The 19,400-nt window shown below is 37.6% G+C and overlaps 1 protein-coding gene across 3 annotated transcripts in view; it reads right to left on the reverse strand.

The window, feature by feature from the left end:
* COPS4 (COP9 signalosome subunit 4) overlaps positions 1-19,400 on the reverse strand; it is a 49,109-nt gene that overhangs the window by 8,196 nt on the left and 21,513 nt on the right. For all 3 annotated transcript variants that reach the window (XM_010594094.3, XM_064285650.1, XM_003414112.4), the window contains 3 exons: positions 15,688-15,841; positions 15,383-15,533; positions 8,507-8,677 (listed from right to left, as the gene is read on the reverse strand). In XM_010594094.3, coding sequence (XP_010592396.1) covers positions 8,507-8,677; positions 15,383-15,533; positions 15,688-15,841 — 476 coding nt within the window. The remainder of the gene's footprint in view (positions 1-8,506; positions 8,678-15,382; positions 15,534-15,687; positions 15,842-19,400) is intronic.

Here is a 19,400-nt window from a genome sequence, read left to right on the forward strand (position 1 = left end):
TTAGTCATCAAGTGCTGCTGTAACAGAAATACCATAAGTGGATGGCTTTAACAAAGAGAAATTTATTTTCTCACAGTCTAGTAGGCTAGAAGTCCAAATTCAGGGCATCAGCTCCAGGGGAAGGCTTTCTCTCTTTGTCAGCTCTGGAGGAAGATCCTTGTCATCAATCTTCCCCTGGACTAAGAGCATCTCAGCACAGGAACCCCAGGTCCAAAGGACATGCTTGGCTCATAGCATTGCTTTCTTGGTCGTATGAGGTCCCCAACTCTCTGCTTGCTTCCTTTTCCTTTTATCTCTTGTAAGATAAAAGGTGGTGCAGGCCACACCCCAGGGAAACTCCCTTTACATTGGATCAGGGATGTGACCTTAGTAAGGGTGTTACAATCCCACCCTAATCCTCTTTAATATAAAATTACAATCACAAAATGGAGGTGAACCACACAATACTGGGAATCATGGTCCAGCCAAATTGATAAATGCATTTTTGGGGGGACATAATTCAATCCATGACAGTGGTTACCAGGGGCAGGCAAGAGGGGGAAATGAGAAAGCACTGCCTAAGGGGCACTGAGTTTCTATTAAGGGCAATGAAAACATTTAGAAATGATAGTGTTGAAGGTTGGACGCTGAATTAATGTCACTGAATTTTACACATAAAAATGGTTAAAATGGCAAATGTATTTATATATATCACCATGATAAACAAAGCAAAACAAAACGAGGTTCCACTTTATACCTATGAAAAACCAAAACCAGTCACCCTTCATTCAGTTAAAACCCATGGCAACCCCATGTGTTTCACAGTAGTACTGTGCTCCATAGGGTTTTCATAGCTGTGACCTTTCGGGAGAAGACAGCCAGGCCTTTCTTTCGAGGTACCTCTGGGTAGGTTCAAACTGCCAACCTTTCTTTCAGTTAGCAGTCAGCAACTTAACCATTTGTGTAACTGAGGGACCCCTCGAACACGCTAAGATATATGTAATAAAAAAGATAGATGCTAACAAGTGTTGAGGATGTCCAGAAATTGGAACCTTCATACACTGCTGGTGTTAATATAAAATAGTGCAGCCTCTCGGGAAAACAGTCTGGTAGTTTCTCGAAAGGTTAAGCATAGGGGAAAAATGCAGAACAGACTTTCAATTGCTCATGGAATCCAGACTTTAGGGAGCCACAGAAGCTGGATGAACCCAAAAGTTACTGCCCTAACATATCTTTAAACCTTAAACCAAAAATATTCCCTGAAGTCTTCTTAAAACCAAACAATAGCTTACCTTAAGTAGTAAGAATGTTCCACTGCTATTCAAAAGGTTTTTACTGGCCAATTTTTTCAGAAGTAGACCACCAGGTCTTTTTTCCTAGTCTGTCTTCGTCTGAAAGCTCTGCTGAAACCTGTCCACCATGGGTGACCTTTCTGGTATTTGAAATACCAGTGGCATAGCTTCCAGCACCACAGCAACACTCAAGCCACCATAGTACAACAAACTGACAAACGCATGGTGGGCAATCAACACCCAGCGAAGCAGCAATCAAGAAATCAAACAACATACTGCTTTGGACAAATCAGCTGCAAAGATCTTTTTAAAGTGTTAAAAAGCAAAGATGTCATTTTGAGAACTAAGGTGTGCCTGACCCAAGCCATGGTATTTTCTTTTTATTTTTTTAATGTACTTTAGATGAAAGTTTACACAACAAACTAGTTTCTCATTAAACAGTTAGTACACATATTGTTTTATAACATTGGTTAACAACTCCCCACGACATGCCCACATTCTCCCTTCTCAAACTTGGGTTCCCTATTACCAGCTTTCCTGTCCCCTCCTGCCTTCTCGTCCTTGCCCCAGGCTGGAATGACCCTTTAGTCTCGTTTTGTTTTATGGGCCTGTCCAACCTTTAGCTGAAGGGTGGGTAAGCCTCAGGAGTGACTTCATTATTGAGCTGAAAGAGTGTCTGGGGGCTATACTCTCAGGGTTTCTCCAGTCTCTGTCAGGCCAGCAAGTCTGGTCTTTCTTTTTGAGTTGGAATTTTGTTCTACATTTTTCTCCAGCTGTGTCTGGGACCTTCTATTGTGATCCCTGTCAGAACAGTCAGTGGTGGTAGCCGGGCACCATCTAGTTGTACCAGACTCAGTCTGATGGAGGGCATGGTAGATGTGGTCCATTAATCCTCTGGACTAATCTATGTCTCGTATCTTTAGTTTCTTCATTCTTCCTTGCTCCTGAAGGGGTGAGACCAGTGGAGTATCCTAGATGGCCACTCACAGGCTTTTAAGACCCCAGACACTACTCACCAAAGTAGGATGTAGAATTTTTTCTTTATAAACTACGCTATGCCAATAAGCCATAGTATTTTCAATGACTTCGTATGTATGTGAAAGCTGAACAATGAATAAGGGAAACCGAAGAAAAATGGATGCCTTTGAATTATGGTATTGAATTATCCCTTTGAATTACGATGTTGACGAAGGATAATAAATATACCATGGGCTGCCAGAAGAATGAACAAATCTATCTTGGAAGAAGTATAGCCAAAATGCTCCTTAGAAGCAACGGTGGCGAGACTTCGTCTCACGTACTTTGGACATGTTATCAGGAGGGACCAGCTCCTGGAAAACGACATCACGCTTGGTGAGGCAGAGGGTCGGTGAAAAACAAGAACACCCTCAACGAGGCAGGCTGACACAGTGGCTTTAACAGTGGGCTTGAACAAAGCAATGACTGTGAGAATGGTGTGGGACCAGGCAGCATTTCATTCTGTTGTACATGTGAGTCGGAGCCGAATGGAAGGCACTTAGCAATAACAAGTAAAGAATGTCTGCCTTGAGCACTATGCTCTGTTAAGCTCTATTTATACGAGATCAAATTGACAACAGCAACTCGAAACATAGGATAAGAACTCAGGAGGGAGTTGAGTTTATGTTAATGGCAGGGGAACTCAGTAAAGGAGGGTAAGGATGGTTGCACAGCTCAAAATATGTAATCAGTGCCACTGAACTGTACATGTAGAAACTTGAGATCGGTGTATGTTTTTGCTGTGTATATTCTCAACAACAAATAAATAAAATAATTAAAAAAAAAAAGGTTAAGCTTAGAATTACCGTATGACCCAGCAATTTCGCTAGTAGGTATATTCCCAAGTGAAAATATTTATCTACCAAAATCTTGTACACAAATGATCACAGCAGCATTACTCATAATAGAAGTAGAAAAACCCAAATGTTCATCAACTGATGAATGAGTAAATAAAATGTGATATACACATACAATGGAACATTATGTAGCAATAAAAATATACTGAAACATGCCACAAAATGGATGAAACTTGAAAACATGTTAAGTGAAAGAAGCCAGTCCCAAAAAGCCATATACTGCATGATTCTATTTGTATGTAATGTCCAGAATAGTTAAATCTGTCTTACAAAAAGTACATTAGCAAAGATGGTTGAAAAACTCTGGGAATACACTAAAAACCAGTCACTTAAAAGAAATGAAAATGACCTATGTCTCCAGATTGCTAGCTTAGGGTTGTAATACCAATAAATAAAAATATTTCAGAAAAAGATAAAGAAAGCAATAAGGTCTAAAGTGGAAGAAGAGGAAGACAAAACATCCACCTTCTATACACAGTCCTGTACGAGAACTTTGAGAATTGTTTGCTTCCTCTGAAACCCTGGTGAGTGGCCCATTTCTTAACAAAGAATTATCTGATTGTATCTTTTCATTTTTATTTTCCTTTCAATAAGAAAGCCAGGAAAACTGGGGAAAGTCAAAGCTTAAAGTCAAATCTGAAGCTCAATTACATCAACTCTGGAAACTCAGGCTTATTCATCTAGTTTTCAAACTTGTTTGTAAGACATGTTCTTACAAGAAAGATTTAAAGCTGCTCAGAGGAATACACAAAACAGAAGACGAGAACTTAAAAGTAAAAAAGAAGTATACCAACAACCAAAACACATACAACAGAATCCTATGCACTTACTAGAGGTGGGCTACAAATTTAGTTTTAAGCTTTCTAGCAGCCAACCAAAACGGAAAAACCAATTAGCTTATCAATTCACAGTGTGCTTAAATAAGATAAAAGTCAATTGTTCAGAAGAACCACAATTAAACCCAGTATTATGAACATAAAGGAATTTTTCCCAAAGATCTACATGAAGAATATTCCATGGACCTGTACACCAATGTTCATTGCAGCACTTTTCACAATAGCCTAAAGGTACAAACGGCCAAGATGTCTATCAACAGATAAACAAAACATAGTATATACATACAATGGAATATTACTCGGTTGCAAAGAGACATGGAGTCTTAATGCATGCCACAACATGGATGAACCATGAAATGTTATGCTGAGCGAAATAAGTCAGTCGTGAAAGGACAAGTACTGTATGATCTCACTAATATGAAAAAAGCAAATATATAGAAAACAATGATCAGTAATGGTTACCAGGGGTGGCACGGTGGGGGGAAGGGGAAGTTTTTGCTTGGGGGGGGGTACTGAGTTTATGTTAATAGTGGTGGAATATTTCGGAAAAGGATAACTATAAAGCTTGCACATCATAAAGAATGTAATCAATGTCACTGAATTATAAATGTAGAAATTGCTGTACGGGTGAATTTTTTGGTGTATATATTTTCTCTACAATAAAAACACTGAAAACAAAAAAAACGTCCTACAGAAAAAAAAATCTCCTTTGCACAGAAACATGAGTTGCACTTAAGAGTGCAATTAAATGAAAGACATCCTTCACTGATCTGGTTTAACTCACGGTACTAGGGGTGAGTGAAGCACACGTTTCAGCCTGCTATTGTTAGATGCTGTCGAATGGGTTCCGATTCATAGGGACCCTATGGACAACGGAACAAAACACTGCGCCATCCTCTGCCATTCTCATAATAGTTACTATGTTTGAGCCCATTATTGCAGCAACTGTTGTCAATCCATCTTGTTAAGCGTTTTCTTCTTTTTTGCTGACCCTCTACCTCACCAAACATGATGCCCTTTTCCAGGAACTGGTCCCTCCTGAAAACACATCCAAAGTATATAAGACGAAGTCTCACCATATTCACTTCTAAGGAATATTTTGGCTGTACTTTTTCCAAGACAGATTTGTTCATTCTTTTGGCAGTCCATGGTATATTTATCCTTCACCAACACCATAATTTGAAGGCATAATTCGATACCACAATTGCAAGGCGTCAGTTCTTCTTTGGTCTTCCTTATGCACTGTCCAGCTTTCACATGCATATGAGGCAACTGAAAATACCATGGCCTGGGGTCTTCAAGGTGACATCTTTGCTTTTTAACACTTAAAGAGGTCTTCGCAGCAGATGTGCCCAAAGTAATGTGTTGTTTGATTTCCTGACTGCTGCTTCTATGGGTGTTGATTGCGGATCCAAGTAAAATGAAATCCTTTACAACTTCAATCTTCTCCATTTATCATGATGTTGCTTACTGGTCCAGTTCTGAGGATTTTTGTTTTCTTTATGTTGAGGTATAATCCACACTGAAGGGTGTAGTCTTTGATCTTCATCAGTAAGTGCCTTCAAGTTCTCTTCACTTTCAGCAAGCAAGGTTGTATCATCTGTATATCGCAGGTTGTTAATGAGTCTTCCTACAATCCTGATGCTGCCTTCTTCATGTAGTTCAGTTATTTGGGATTATCTGCTCTGCATACACAGAATAAATAAGCATGGTGAAAGGATACAACCCTGACGCACACCTTTCCTGATTTTAAAACATGCAGTATCCCCTTGTTCTGTTCAAACGACTGCCTCTTGGTCTATGTACAGGTTCCACATGAGCACAATTAATTATTCTGGAATTTCCATTCTTTACAATGTTATCTATAATTTGTTATGATCTGCACAGTTGAATGCCTTTGCATAGTCAATAAAATGCAGGTAAACATCTTTCTGGTGTTCTCTGCTTTCAACCAAGGTCCATCCAATATCAGCAATGATATCCCTCGTTCCAAGTTCACTTCTAAATCCACTCAGGCCGTTCCTACTGATATACTGCTGCAATCATTTTAGAACTACTTTCAGCAAAATTTTACTTGCATGTGATATTAATAATACTGTTCAATCATTTCCACATCCTCTTGGATCACCTTTCTTTGGAATGGGCACAAATAAAGCTCTCTTCCAGTTGGTTGGCAGGACAGCCATCTTCCAAATTTCTCGGCATAGATGAGTCTCCAGGTTCGGATCCATTTGTTGAAACATCTCAATTGGTATTCTGTCAATTCCCGGAGACTGGTTTTTTCACCAATGCCTTCAGTGCAGCTTGGACTTCTTCCTTCAGTACTATCAGTTCTGGATCACATGCTACCTCCTGAAATGGTTGAATGTCAAACAATTCTTTTTGGTGCAGTGGCTTTTTGTATTCTGCATCGTTCACTATTTTGCCCACAGAATCCTTCAATATTACAACTCAAGGCTTGAATTTTTTCTTCAGTTCTTTCAGCTTGAGAAAACCCAAGCATGTTTTTCCCTTTTGGTTTTTTAACTCCAAGTTTTTGCACATTTCATAATAATACTTTGTCCTCTCGAGCTGCCCTTTGAAATCTATTCAGTTCTTTTACTTCATCATTTCTTCTGTTCACTTTAGCTACTCCATACTCAAGACCAAGTTTCAGAGTCTCTTCTGACATACATTTTGGTCTTTTATTTCTTTTCTGCCTTTTAATGACCTTTTGCTTTCTTCATGTATGATGTCCTGATATCATCCCACAACTTGTCCAGTGTTTGGTCTTTTAGTTAACCCTACATAAATGACTCTTTACAGACAAATTCTCATAGATATAGGATGGCAGTGAACCCAAGGCAATGAGTCTAACAGATCTGCATGTTTATCTTAATCTTTTCCAAATTTCTGATTGCCTTCACCTACATTTTTATTATCATGTGTCATAAGCTACTTTAAAACTACTGTAGATAATAATACATAAAATAAAAGACCATACTTAATGGTCTGACTGAGACTAGAGGAATCCCGGCAGTCATGGTCCCGAAACCTTCTGTTGGCCCAGGACAGGAACCATTCCCGACGACAACTCATCAGACATGAAAGGGACTGGACAGTGGGTAGGAGAGAGATGCTGATGAAGAGTGAGCTAATTATATCAGGTGGACACTTGAGTCTGTGTTGGCATCTCCCGTCTGGAGGGGGGATGAGAGGATAGAGAGTTGGAAGCTGGCAAAATTGTCATGAAAAGAGAGACTGGAAGGGCTGACTCATTAGGGGGAGAGCAAGTGGGAGTACGGAGTAAGGTGTATATAAACTTATATGTGACAGACTGACTTGATCTGTAAACGTTCACTTGAAGCTCAATAAAAGTTAAAAAAAAAAACAAAATAATAATACATACAAAAAGCACAGCTTCTGATATTATGGATAAGCCACTATTAAAAACTTCTTTCCTGGCAAAGGCAGTTTCACTTAAGCAAATTTATCCCTTAACTAGGAAACATGACAAGAAATTCTATTCTTATTGGCAACAGTCTCACCCTGAGTAACTCTGGGCAAACTACTCTGCAGAATTTTACTCTGTCTAAAACAGGACTGCATAATTATGCTCTGTTACAAACCGATGCTTAAGATTAATTAAGATATTTATTAGTTTCAGTTTTTAAAATAGCCTATAATTTTTGTCCCCTTACAGTTTTTTAAAAAATGTATTATTCCAAAAGATGCCTTAAAATAATTCACCCTCCAAAACCACTACCATAGGCTAGGTTCTCTAAAGAAGCAAAATCAGTGAAGCGTGTGTACATGTATATCTCAAGGAAATGGCTCACACGGTTGTAGAGGCTGGCAAGTCCCAAGTCCGTGGGTCAGATATCAGGCTGGAGGCTTCTCCTGACTCACGTAGCTGCTGAGTGTGATGAACCCAAAATCGTCAGGTCAGACGGCAGGTCTCTGGCTCACAGGCTGCAGAGGGGGACGAACCCAAGACCAGCAGATAAGACAGCCAGCTGCTGGCTCCCAGGCTGTGAAGGCTGACGAATCCCAAGATTAGCAGGCAGTACAGCGGGCCATTGGCTCAAGTCCCAAGAACAGGAGGTCAGAGGATGACGAGCCAGATGCAGGATCCACAGCAAGAAAGCAAGCTTTGCCAGAACGTCCAAATATACATTGGATGCAGGCCATACCCCCGAGGAAACGCCCCTTAAAACTGATTGGCTGATTGAATCAGATCACATCACGGAGGATGACTATTCCATTACATAACTGCCAAATTATATCACTACCTAACTGCCAAACTACATCATTCCATAAATGCCAAGCCACTGAGAGTCATGACCCAGCCAAGCTGACACACAACGTTAACCATCACACCCATCTTCAATCTATTATGTCTCTTTTTGAAAAATTAAATATCAGCAAGTGTTACATAGGAATAGTACAGAAAGACATGTAGGTGCTTCAAATTTAACATACATTCCACTAGTCTGCACCTAAATATTTACCACCACCTAATTTAATTATAACACATGACCATTACCATCTGCTGTAGTTGCTTTTTGGTGAGGCATCAGCATGGCAGCAAATTCTTGAAGTTGATTTCCTCTGATGATCCTATCTAGGTACATTTTCTCTAGGATCCCATATGCAGCAAGTTGCTGGCACCTTTCATCCTTAAAGAGAGTAGCAAGCATTCGAGAACGCTGCTGTCCTAAGAGAAACAAATGAGCATCAGATATTCTCGTAATCTATTTCTTAAATGAAAACAATTTATTTTAGGTCTTCATTTTTGCCTATACACTGAAATATATATTCATTCGATGACTAGGAACGGTACCAAAATGTTATATATACTTGGAATTACAGGTAATTTTTATTTTCTTCTTCTTATCTGTATTTTCCACAATGAACATACATTAACTTCAGTAATCATAAAAAATTATAAAAAGTGAATAAATATTTCTCAGATGGGAAACAATGGTCATGGTTTCAATTTATACTTTCAAGGATCTTTAAATAGTACAAATTACATGACAATTCATGATATTTAAAAAAACAGAATAATGGAAACAATATGAAGGTGATTTTTCTTTTCAGCTCTGTATGCTGAAAGAACCTAAAAGCAATGACACCCAGTAGCAATGATCATACCTAGCATTCAGACCATGGTTTCTAAATACTATTCTCCATTAAAAAGAATGGGTAATTTTTTAAAAATAGCTGATTTCAAGTGTGGGGCAGGAAAAACACAAGATGAGCCTAAGACATCTGTTTATGCTGGAATGCAGGGCAATAGTCAAAGACTAATGGGGTCATGTGAAAAAGACATGACCTGGTCAAATTTAAAACAGTACGAACATCAAAAAGAATAACAATTTTAATTTATTCTAATACACTGAATAAATGAAAAGCTAAGTTAAACATACAAGAATTTCAGAGCAGTACTATTCTTAATTAATGGTGCCCTGGTGGCACAATGGTTAGGCTTTTGGCTGTTTACCAAAAGGTGAGCAGTTCAAATATACCAGCTACTCCTCGGAAACCCTACAGGGCAGTTCTACTATCCCATAGGGTCTCTATGAGTCCGGATCCACTCGACAGCAACAGGTTTTTTTTTTTTTTAAACTATTCTTAATAACCAATAAGAAACTACCCAAAGGCAGTAGGATAAATAAACTATGGTATATTCATAACACGGAGTACCACATATCAATGAAAATGAAAAACTATAAAAATACTCAACATACGGATAAATTTCACCAATATAAAGTTGATTAAAAGAAACAAGAGAAAAGAGTATATACTATACGATTTCATCTATAAAAAAATAAGAAGCAGGCAAAACTAATCTATACTAGTCATTACTCTTGGGGGAGGAAGGTCAGGGCTAGTGATCAGAAAGAAGCATGAGGCAGGCTTTTGGAATACTGTAATATTTTGTTTCTTGTTCTGCATGTTAACGGGAAAACTCAGTTTGTGAAAACTCACCAAGCTGTATACTTCTGATATGTACACTTTTTTGCGTACATACCGTATACACAGAAAAATAAGCAGAGAAAAAGTCCATAGTGATATTAAGAAAAATAAAAAGGAGAAAAAGGAAAACTCTTACCGAAGAATCACAGCTAATAAATGCAGAAGAACAGGATAAATAAATCACCATTTTGCACACACAATGCAATGAATGTTCCAGGTGATAACCATTACTGAACACTAAATTATTATGTGAAAGGAAGCTGCCGAGGAACAGGGCTTTTGAATAGTGTCAAAGCAGTACCCCACTGATTACTCAATAAATGCAAAGAATTTCCTTTGCATTTGGAATCCCTACTTAGCCAAATGAGCAAACTCAGCACCACTAACAATGGGACAATCTGGCATCATGTGTCCACTGATGTGATGCAACAGCAAGCACACAGCATCACTGTGAAGTATTCTTACTAGAAAAATTTTAACCTGAATTTAATCTAGCCTTTGGTTAGCTTCCAGTTTATGGAAACAGATGGGATAATGAGTAAACAATGTATATCGAACAATGACGGCCATTCTACAATTTCCTTGAACTCTTCAAAATATCAGTATTATTTTTTTTTTAGATATGGGGAAATTATTCTAGACTAAAAGAGTCCAAATAGATATAATCACCAAATGCCATGTTTAAATTTGTTCCCAGTTCAGAGGAAAAAAATAGCTATAAAAGACATCCTTGGGACAACCGGGGCAATGAAAATATGGACAGATAGATGCTAGACTCTAGAGTGGAATCATTGTTAATTTTTTTAGGGATGATAATGGTCCAAGGTTATGTAGGAAAATGTCTTTGTTCTTAAGAGATATGATTGTTATAGATTGCATTGTGTCTCCCAAAATGTATTGGAATCCTAACTCCTATACCTGTGGATTGTAATGTAATATAATATAATCACTTTCCATAATGCAATCTAATGCTATGTTAATGAGGGTATACCAGTGCAGGGTCTGTCCTACACCTAATCACTTCTGAATCATAAGAAGAGTACATCAGACACAGGGACAAGCACATACTGGGGAAGAGAGATGCCATGTGAAGATCACCAAGAACCAAGAAACTCGGGAGGCTACTGACAAAGAAGGAATCAATACAGCCAAGACCCTGATTTGGACTTTTAGCCTCCAGAACTGTGAGAAAACAAATTTCTGTTTTTTAAAGGTATTTCTGTTACGGCAGCACTAGCTAACCAAGACGATGATATATAAGAAGGACGTGTCATGATGGCCTACAACTTACTTTCAAATAAAACATATAATGGTGGGGAAGCAGGGGGTGGAGAGTAGCCCTACTAGATAATAAAACATATTACAAAGCTATAATAACTCAAACAAACAAAAAAACATTGCTGTCACGTCAATTCCAACTCATAGAGATCCTATAGGACAGAGCAGAACCACCCCATAGGGTTTCCAAGGCTGTAATCTTTACAGAAGCTGACTGCTACATCTTTATATTGCAGGGTGGCTGGTGAGTTTAAACCATAGTCAATTACCAGTTGAGCACTTTAACCACTATGCCACCAGGGCTCCTTATAATAACTCGAAAAGTTTAGTTTATTTTTAAATGTTGTTGTCACTGTGCGCTGTTGAGTCAATTTTTGACTTATAGCGGCCCCGTGTGACACTGTAGAACTGCCCATAATGTTTACAGGAGTAGATCGCCAGGTCTTGCTCACCTGGAGCCAGTGGGTGGGTTCAAACCACCAACACTTCAGTCACCAGCTGAGCACTTAACCATTGCACCACTAGGGCTCCTGTGTTTTTAAACAGACAGGCTAATTAATGGAACAGAATACTGTCTCCAGAAATCCACTAGAACGTGTTTCAAGTCAATGAGGAAAAAAGGTGGATTACTCAACGAAGGACGCAGGGTCAAGTGACTAACAATTTAGAAAAAAACAAAAAGGTTAAATCCCTATCTCATTCCTTACATTAAAATAAATTCAAGTGGGTTAAGGTTTACCGGTAAGACATGAAACCCTAACACAGAGATTCTCAAAGAAGGTTCTCAAAGACCTTTTCAAGGGTTCAGTGAAGTCAACACTATTTTTATAATAACAAACACATTACTGGCCTTTTTCACGGCACTGACATTTGCACTATTGTAGCAAAAACAATTGTGGGTAAAACTACTGGCACTACAGCATAAATCAGCGCAGTGGCATGAAGCTTCACTGTGCCACACACTTGCAGCAACAAAAATAATAAAAACCAATTTTACTTAAGAATGTCCTTGAAGATGCAGTAAAGAGCTATTTTCACTCTTGACACTGAAGAAAAAGTCTTTTTAATGTCTGGTAGGACAAAATGGGGTGTACACTATAAAGTCCCTCTGTTGCATATAAACTACTATGGTTGTCCTGAAGAAACACCACTTTTTTCATGAAATACCATTTAGGATTATTCAGGCTTAGATATTTGGCAGACCAAATTTTCCCCAAAATGAACAAAGTGAAACTCTTACTACAAGAAAAATAACCAGTATTTGTTGCCCCCTGATAAAATCTGAGTTTTCCAGCAAAAATCAGAATTTTAGAAAACTTTGCTATGTCACTATGACCTTTGACTGTTCCTTAATACGTAAAGGCTTTTCTGCTGCTCAGTGTTAATATCTTCAAATGTAATTTTTTTTATATTATATAATAAGATATGTCAATATTTGGAAGTTCTACATAACTCAGTGAGCCAATATTTTCAAACATCAATACACAATGGTTTATACCTGCACAGGTTTAAGATCCATTCAAGCTGCAAGACCAACCAACGGATTTTAACGTAACAGTACACAACAAAGCTCACTGATAGGGTTTAAATTTCACAATGCAACTAACCTATAAGAAGCTGCATCACTTGTCAAGTTAAATGCAGTATGAAAATCTGAAAAAGCTATTAAAATACTCTTTCCTTTTGCAACTACCTAATGTGTGAGGGCAGATTTTCCTCATATACTTCAACTTCATATATCACAACAGACTGAATGCAAAACTAGTTACAAGAATTCATCTGTTTTCTATTAAGCTACACACTGAAGAGTTTTGAAAAACATAATTCTACTCACTAATTTTTTTGTGCTGGAAAAGTTATTTTTCATTAAAATATGGTCATTTATGTTGATATGGAATGGGTCCACTATTGCTACTCTTAAATGTTTTAAATTGTTACTTTCAAAAATTAATATTTTTTAAATTTCTGATATAGTAAACATCGATAATTTACATAAACCAAAACTCTCTAGGGTTTTCAATAATTTCTCAAAGTAAAAGGTCCTAAGACCAAAGAGTCTGAGAGCCAATATACTAAGGTATATTGGAAGAAAACAGAATTTTTTAAAAATACAATTTCAGAGTAGGGAAGATCTTCCTCCCTAAGCAAATAAAACTCAGAAGCTATAAAACAAAGACTAAGAAATTTAACTTTTTAAAAACTAAGTTTGTGTAGAGCAAAATCAAATAGGGCGACAACTTGGAAAAAAATCTTAATAATTTTCTTATATATAAAGAGTTTTATTAAGTCACCAAGAAAAGGACAAACAACTAAAAAATGGCCAATGGACCTAAACAGATAATTCACTCGAAAAAAAACACAGGGTTTATGGGCTGAATTGTGTCCGCCAAAAAGATGCACAGAAGTCCTAACCTCCGGTACCTATGAATGCGACCTTATTTAGAAATAGGGTCTTTGCAGATGTAAATAGTTAACATGAGGTCATACTGGAGTAGGGTGGGCCTTAATCCAACATGTCTGGTGTCTCTATAATAAGAAAAGAAACACAGAGAGACACAGTGAAGACAGCAACCATGTGCAGAGGAAGGCAGATATTGGAGTTAAGCTGCCACAAGCCAAGAAATGCCCAGGGCTACCAGAAGCTGAGAAAGACAAGGAAGTTTTTTGCCCTAGAGCCTTCAGAGAAAGCATAGGGCAATCGACATCCTGAATCCAGGCTTCTGGCCTACAGAATTGTGAGACCATAAATTTCTGCAATTTTAAGCCATGCAGCTTGTGATAATCTGTTACCGTGGCCCTAGGAAACCAAAACAAGTTTTTTAACAATAATTTCTAAACATATGAAGATGCTCAAGGATATGCATGCAAAATAAATGAAATACAAATTAAAACTAGAGTAAGACACCATTTTTCATCTACCAGATCAACAAAGATCAAACAATCTGGTAATACGTGTGTAAGAAGTCAGGTACTCATGGACATTGTTATTTGGAGTTTAATATGAAAGAATAATTTAAAATTTCTAGTCCTGGTGGCGCAGTAGTTAAAAGCTCAGCTGTTAACCAAGAGGTCAGCAGTTTGAGTTCATCAGCCGCTCCTTGAAAATCCTATCGGGCAGTTCTACTCTGACCTATAGGGTCGCTATGAGTCAGAATCAACTTGATGGCAACAGGTTTGGTTTTTGGTTTATCACAATTTTACCCTAAGACTCAGGATTTAACCTATACATATATTCACACATGTGTATAATCACTACAGCATTGCTTGTAATTGATTAAATAAATTATAATAAAGGCAGACAAAAGTAAATAAAAAAGAATGAGTTATATGTACTGATATGAAAACAGTACCATATGTAGCTACATGGAAAAAAAAAAAGTTGAAGGAACTATCACCCTACCGTTTGTGTATAAAAAAGGGGAGGATACACACACGTACATACTTTTATACTGAAGGAAATACAAGAAATCAGTAATAATCCTCTAGAATAGGAGGCAGTACAATGTTTACGTACTGCCTTTTCAGTAACAAAAAATAAATAAGATTACTGCTGCATAAAGAATGAAATGTGTAATCTGAATGCTATTAGACTTTCAAAGACAGTTCAAGAAGGAAGATTCTACAGTGATTTAGAAAAGTCATGACTTAGAACTATCAGCATTTCCTCTCAATGCCCTTTTTGCTTTATAGATTAAGTGATTTACATGCTATACTTTAGTAAAAAGAATTCTCTAAGGATAGCTTATTTTTTAATACTTATTGAGGAAAAAGATGAATTGCCAGCTTTAAAACTGAGGCTTAAGGGTTAAAAAAAAATTCTAAAAGCAGTACATTATTTTATAACCAATCTCTAGATTTTAATTTTAGTTTCCCTGTGTAATTCTCACTTAATTTGATATTTATTTTTCACAGTGCTATTTCAAGAGAACTACATACCTTAACTATTCTTAACATGTTAGTAACATGGGTTTTAAAATTTTTTCCAAGTTAACAATTCATTTTATTGTTGGTTTTAACTGTTAAAAGCTTAAAATAAATTTACCACTAATAGTAAGACATCATTTAAAGAACAGTTCCTATCTAAACATTCCAATTGCAATCAACTGGAAGTAATAAAGTGAAGATAACTGACTATTCATTAAAGTATAAATTACATGTTTACCTGCTGATGCTAAGATGGTACAGTGCAAAGCATGTTTTAAGGCCTCTAGTCTTTCACTTTCATGGACTATCGTCTTATAAGAGAGCTCATTGTATCTTTGAGCAGCTTCAATGAATTTTCTTCTATAATCAAGAACACGTGCATAGCATACCTAAAGAAGGAAAATGTTTCAATTAGGGGTCAAACAAAAAAGCAAAAGAAAAAAGATAGAGAGAATATCTAATCTATAGCAGCATTTATCAGATGTTCTGGATCACCTTAGTACTATTAATACAAAATTAATTCCAAATCAGCTCATCTGTTACCTTATAATGTATCTGTAACTGTTCATTGGTTGATTCATTCTGAAGTAACGATGCTCGATTTATGTAAGCTTCTGCCTGGACTGGATCATCATCCTCTAGATATAGCCTAGCAATCTTCAGGTAAGTCTCCAGTTTATAATCTACATTGTATTGTCTAGGGTGTAACAGAAAAACACAAAATGATTCTGAGTGGTAGAAAATAAGCAACTTATTGCTTACATAAATATATTGTTAATATAAGAGATTTAATTCTTTTAACTGATTATGGACAAACTAAAAAATAATATTTCCAAAGTAAGTTTTATTTAATGTTTACTATTTTTGTTCACATAACTTCCACTCCTCAGATAATATCATAAGCTAAAAATCATAAAAGAAAAAAATGCCCAGTTCAGGAGCATATCATACACTACTGGTGGGGCTATACACTCATATATTCTTCCTGGAGAACGATTTGGCAATATACTCTCCCACCATCCTTTGTATCCTTTAAAATGCATAGACTTGTAATTTATATACTTCACCTCTAGAAATTAAATCCTGAGAAAATAATCTGGGATGTGTACACAGATGTTTTTAAAAAAAAAGATGTATACACAAGGATAAAAAACCAGAAAGCCAAACCTACTGCTGTCAAGTTGATTCTGACTCATAGCAACCCTATAGGACAGAGTAGAACTGCCCGACAGAGTTTCCAAGGAGCACCTGGTAGATTAGAGCTGCTGATCTCTTGGTTAGCAGCCATAGCACTTAACTACTACGCCACCAGGGTTTCCTATACAAAGATATTCATTTTAAATAAATATCTATAATAGGAAAAAAAACTGGTTAATTTCCCATTATGGTCATTTAGCTTGTCAATTAAGATATAGCACAATTGTATAATGTTGTTGTGTGCCTCCAAGTCAGTACAGACTCATCAGTGACCGTATATGACAGAGCAGGACTGCCCCATAGGGTTTCCTAGGCTCTAATCTTTACAAGAACAGATTGCCAGGCCTTTTGTCCCATGGAGCGGCTGGGTGGGTTTAAACTGCTAACTGCTTGGTTAACAGCTGAGCGCTTAACTATTGTCCAACCAGGGCTCCTTGATGGTAAAATACTATGCAGTTATTTATAATCTATGGTAAAATGTTATGCAGTTATTTGTAATCACAACAGTGGAATTAAAAAAATTTTTTTAAAAACCAGCTGCCATCGAGTTGATTCCAACTCACAGCAACCCCATATATGTCAGAGCAGAACTGCACTCCACAGGATTTTCAATGGCTGTGACCTTTCGTAGGTAGATGGAAAGGACTGTCTTCTGAGGTGCCTATGGGTGGATTCAAACTGCCCACTTTTTGGTTAGCAGCCAAGCTCTTAATATTATGCCACCAGGGCTCCCCATGAGATAATGTTGTTGTTAGGTGCCATCAGGTGGATTCTGACTCATAGTGGCCCTATGGGACAGAGCAGAACTGCCCCATAGGGTTTCCAAGGAATGGCTGGTAGACTTGAATTGCTGATCTTTTGGTTAGCAGCCAAGCTCTTAGCCACTACACAACCAGGGCTCCTCCATGGGGTAACAATCATCATATATTTCTGCTAAGTGAAAAAACTGGATAGAACAGTATGTAAAACACCACGGGGTCACCATGAGTCGGAAATGATGAGAACTGGGTAGAACACTGTTCATTAAACCTTAAACCAAAAATACCCGCTGAAGTCATCTTAAAATCGAACAACAGTTTAGCTTAACTAGTAAAAAAGGTTGGTCTTGAGCATTATCTTTTAACAACTATCTATATGGGATCAAATTGGCAACAATAATTCGGGGGCAGTGAGTCTATGTTAATGAGAGGGGAACAACTCAGAAAAAGAGGATGAGAATGGTTACACAAATTGAATGTAATAAATGTAACTAAATTGTACATGTATAAACTGTTGAATTGATATATGTTTTGCTGTGCATATTCTCAACAAAAATTTTTTTAAAAATCATTAAAATATATCTCTATACACATTTCAAGATAGTAATAGCAATTATCTCTATCTGGGTGGTACAATTATAGGTGATTTTTCACTTCTTTATTACAGTGGTCATAATTTATGCAAGGAACGCATAACCAATGACCTTGTATAATTCAAAACTCACATAATTCAAGGTTAATGACTGACTCTCCTAGAGGATCATTTCTTCCATTCTTGTCTTTCCTCGACCTCCCAACTCCCACCCTAGCCATACTTTCAGCTGATGACTCTGCTCTGTCTTCACTAGGAATAATGAAGAAATCAACAATACTTACACAGATTTCACCACTGCATTAACTTACTTATTAATATCTGCATCCACATACTCTATGCCGTTGGCTGTTACCATAGCTCTTTAGGGGCAATTTTGCCCCTCAAGGGACATTTGCCAACGTCTAGAGACATTTTGACTGCCACAACTGAGAAAAGGCATCTACTGGCATCTAGTGGATAGAGACCAGGGATGCTGCTAAAATCCTACAACGCACAGCACAGCCCCCCAAATAAACAATGACCCAGTCTAAAATGTCAATAGTGCCGAAGTTGAGAAATCCTTCCACAGATAGACTATCTATTCCCCTATTTAAAGCCTATACTTTCACTAGATTCTTTCCTCTTTTATCTACTAAAGGATATCTCTTCTCTAAGAATCTTCTCCCCAACTCAAAAGAAAAAATGATCTCTTACCCTAGCCTTGCCTATCATCTTCCACTCCATTTGTTTGCGCCCTTTTGGGAAAACTCCCCAAAAGAGTTGGTCATATTCACTGTCTCCAATTCTTCTCTTCTCATTTTCTCTTAAATCTTCTCGAACCAGGGTTCCACTTCTATCATTTTACTTGACTCCTGTCCAGGTCATCAAACCTCCACATTACTAATTCTGATGCCTAACTCTCACTCATCTTACTTGACCTATCAACATGATAGGTGATCACTCACTTCTTGATACGCTCCTCTCATTTGGCATCTAGGACACCACACTCCTGATTTTCCTCTTACCTCATGGACAATCCTTCTCAGTCTCTTGCTAGGTCCTCCTGACCTCTTAAGGTCCTCCTCTCTATTCACTCTCTCAGACATCTCGTCCAATCTAATGGCTTTAAATTTCATCTTTATGTAGTGACTCCCAAATGTGTATCTCCAGCTCAGTCCTCTTTCCCCAACTCCAGACTAATGTATTCAACTCCAACTCCTTACTCCTTACTGGATAGCTCCATTTGGTTAACACATGCCCAAAACTGCACTCTTAATTCTTCCCCAAAATACTGCTCTTCCCCACTCAGGTGGCAACTCCATCTTTCCAGTGGCACAGGCCAAAAATCAGGGCTTATCTCACTCAGCTCTTTTTTTCACATTCCACATCCAATCATCAGGAATCTACCTTCAAAACATACTCAGGATCCAACGCCTCTTACAACCTCCACTGTTGCCGCTTTCATCTACCCATTGCCGTCGAGTCAATTCAGACTCATAGCGACCCTATATATGCTTTCATCTACAGCAGTGCATAAATCTCATGCCGAATGTTACTACTTCTATCACTGCTTACCTAAAGTTTATTCTCAACCCAGTAGTCAAAGTGATTCTTTAAAATATAAGTTAGTTCATGTCACTCTTCTGTTCAAAAGTTCTCCAATGGCTTTCCCTCATTTTACCTGGAGAAAAGCCAAAGTCCTTACAATGGCTTATAATAACCTACAT

The sequence above is a fragment of the Loxodonta africana genome, chromosome 5 (assembly GCF_030014295.1).
Source record: "Loxodonta africana isolate mLoxAfr1 chromosome 5, mLoxAfr1.hap2, whole genome shotgun sequence".
Taxonomy (NCBI): Eukaryota; Metazoa; Chordata; class Mammalia; order Proboscidea; family Elephantidae; genus Loxodonta; species Loxodonta africana.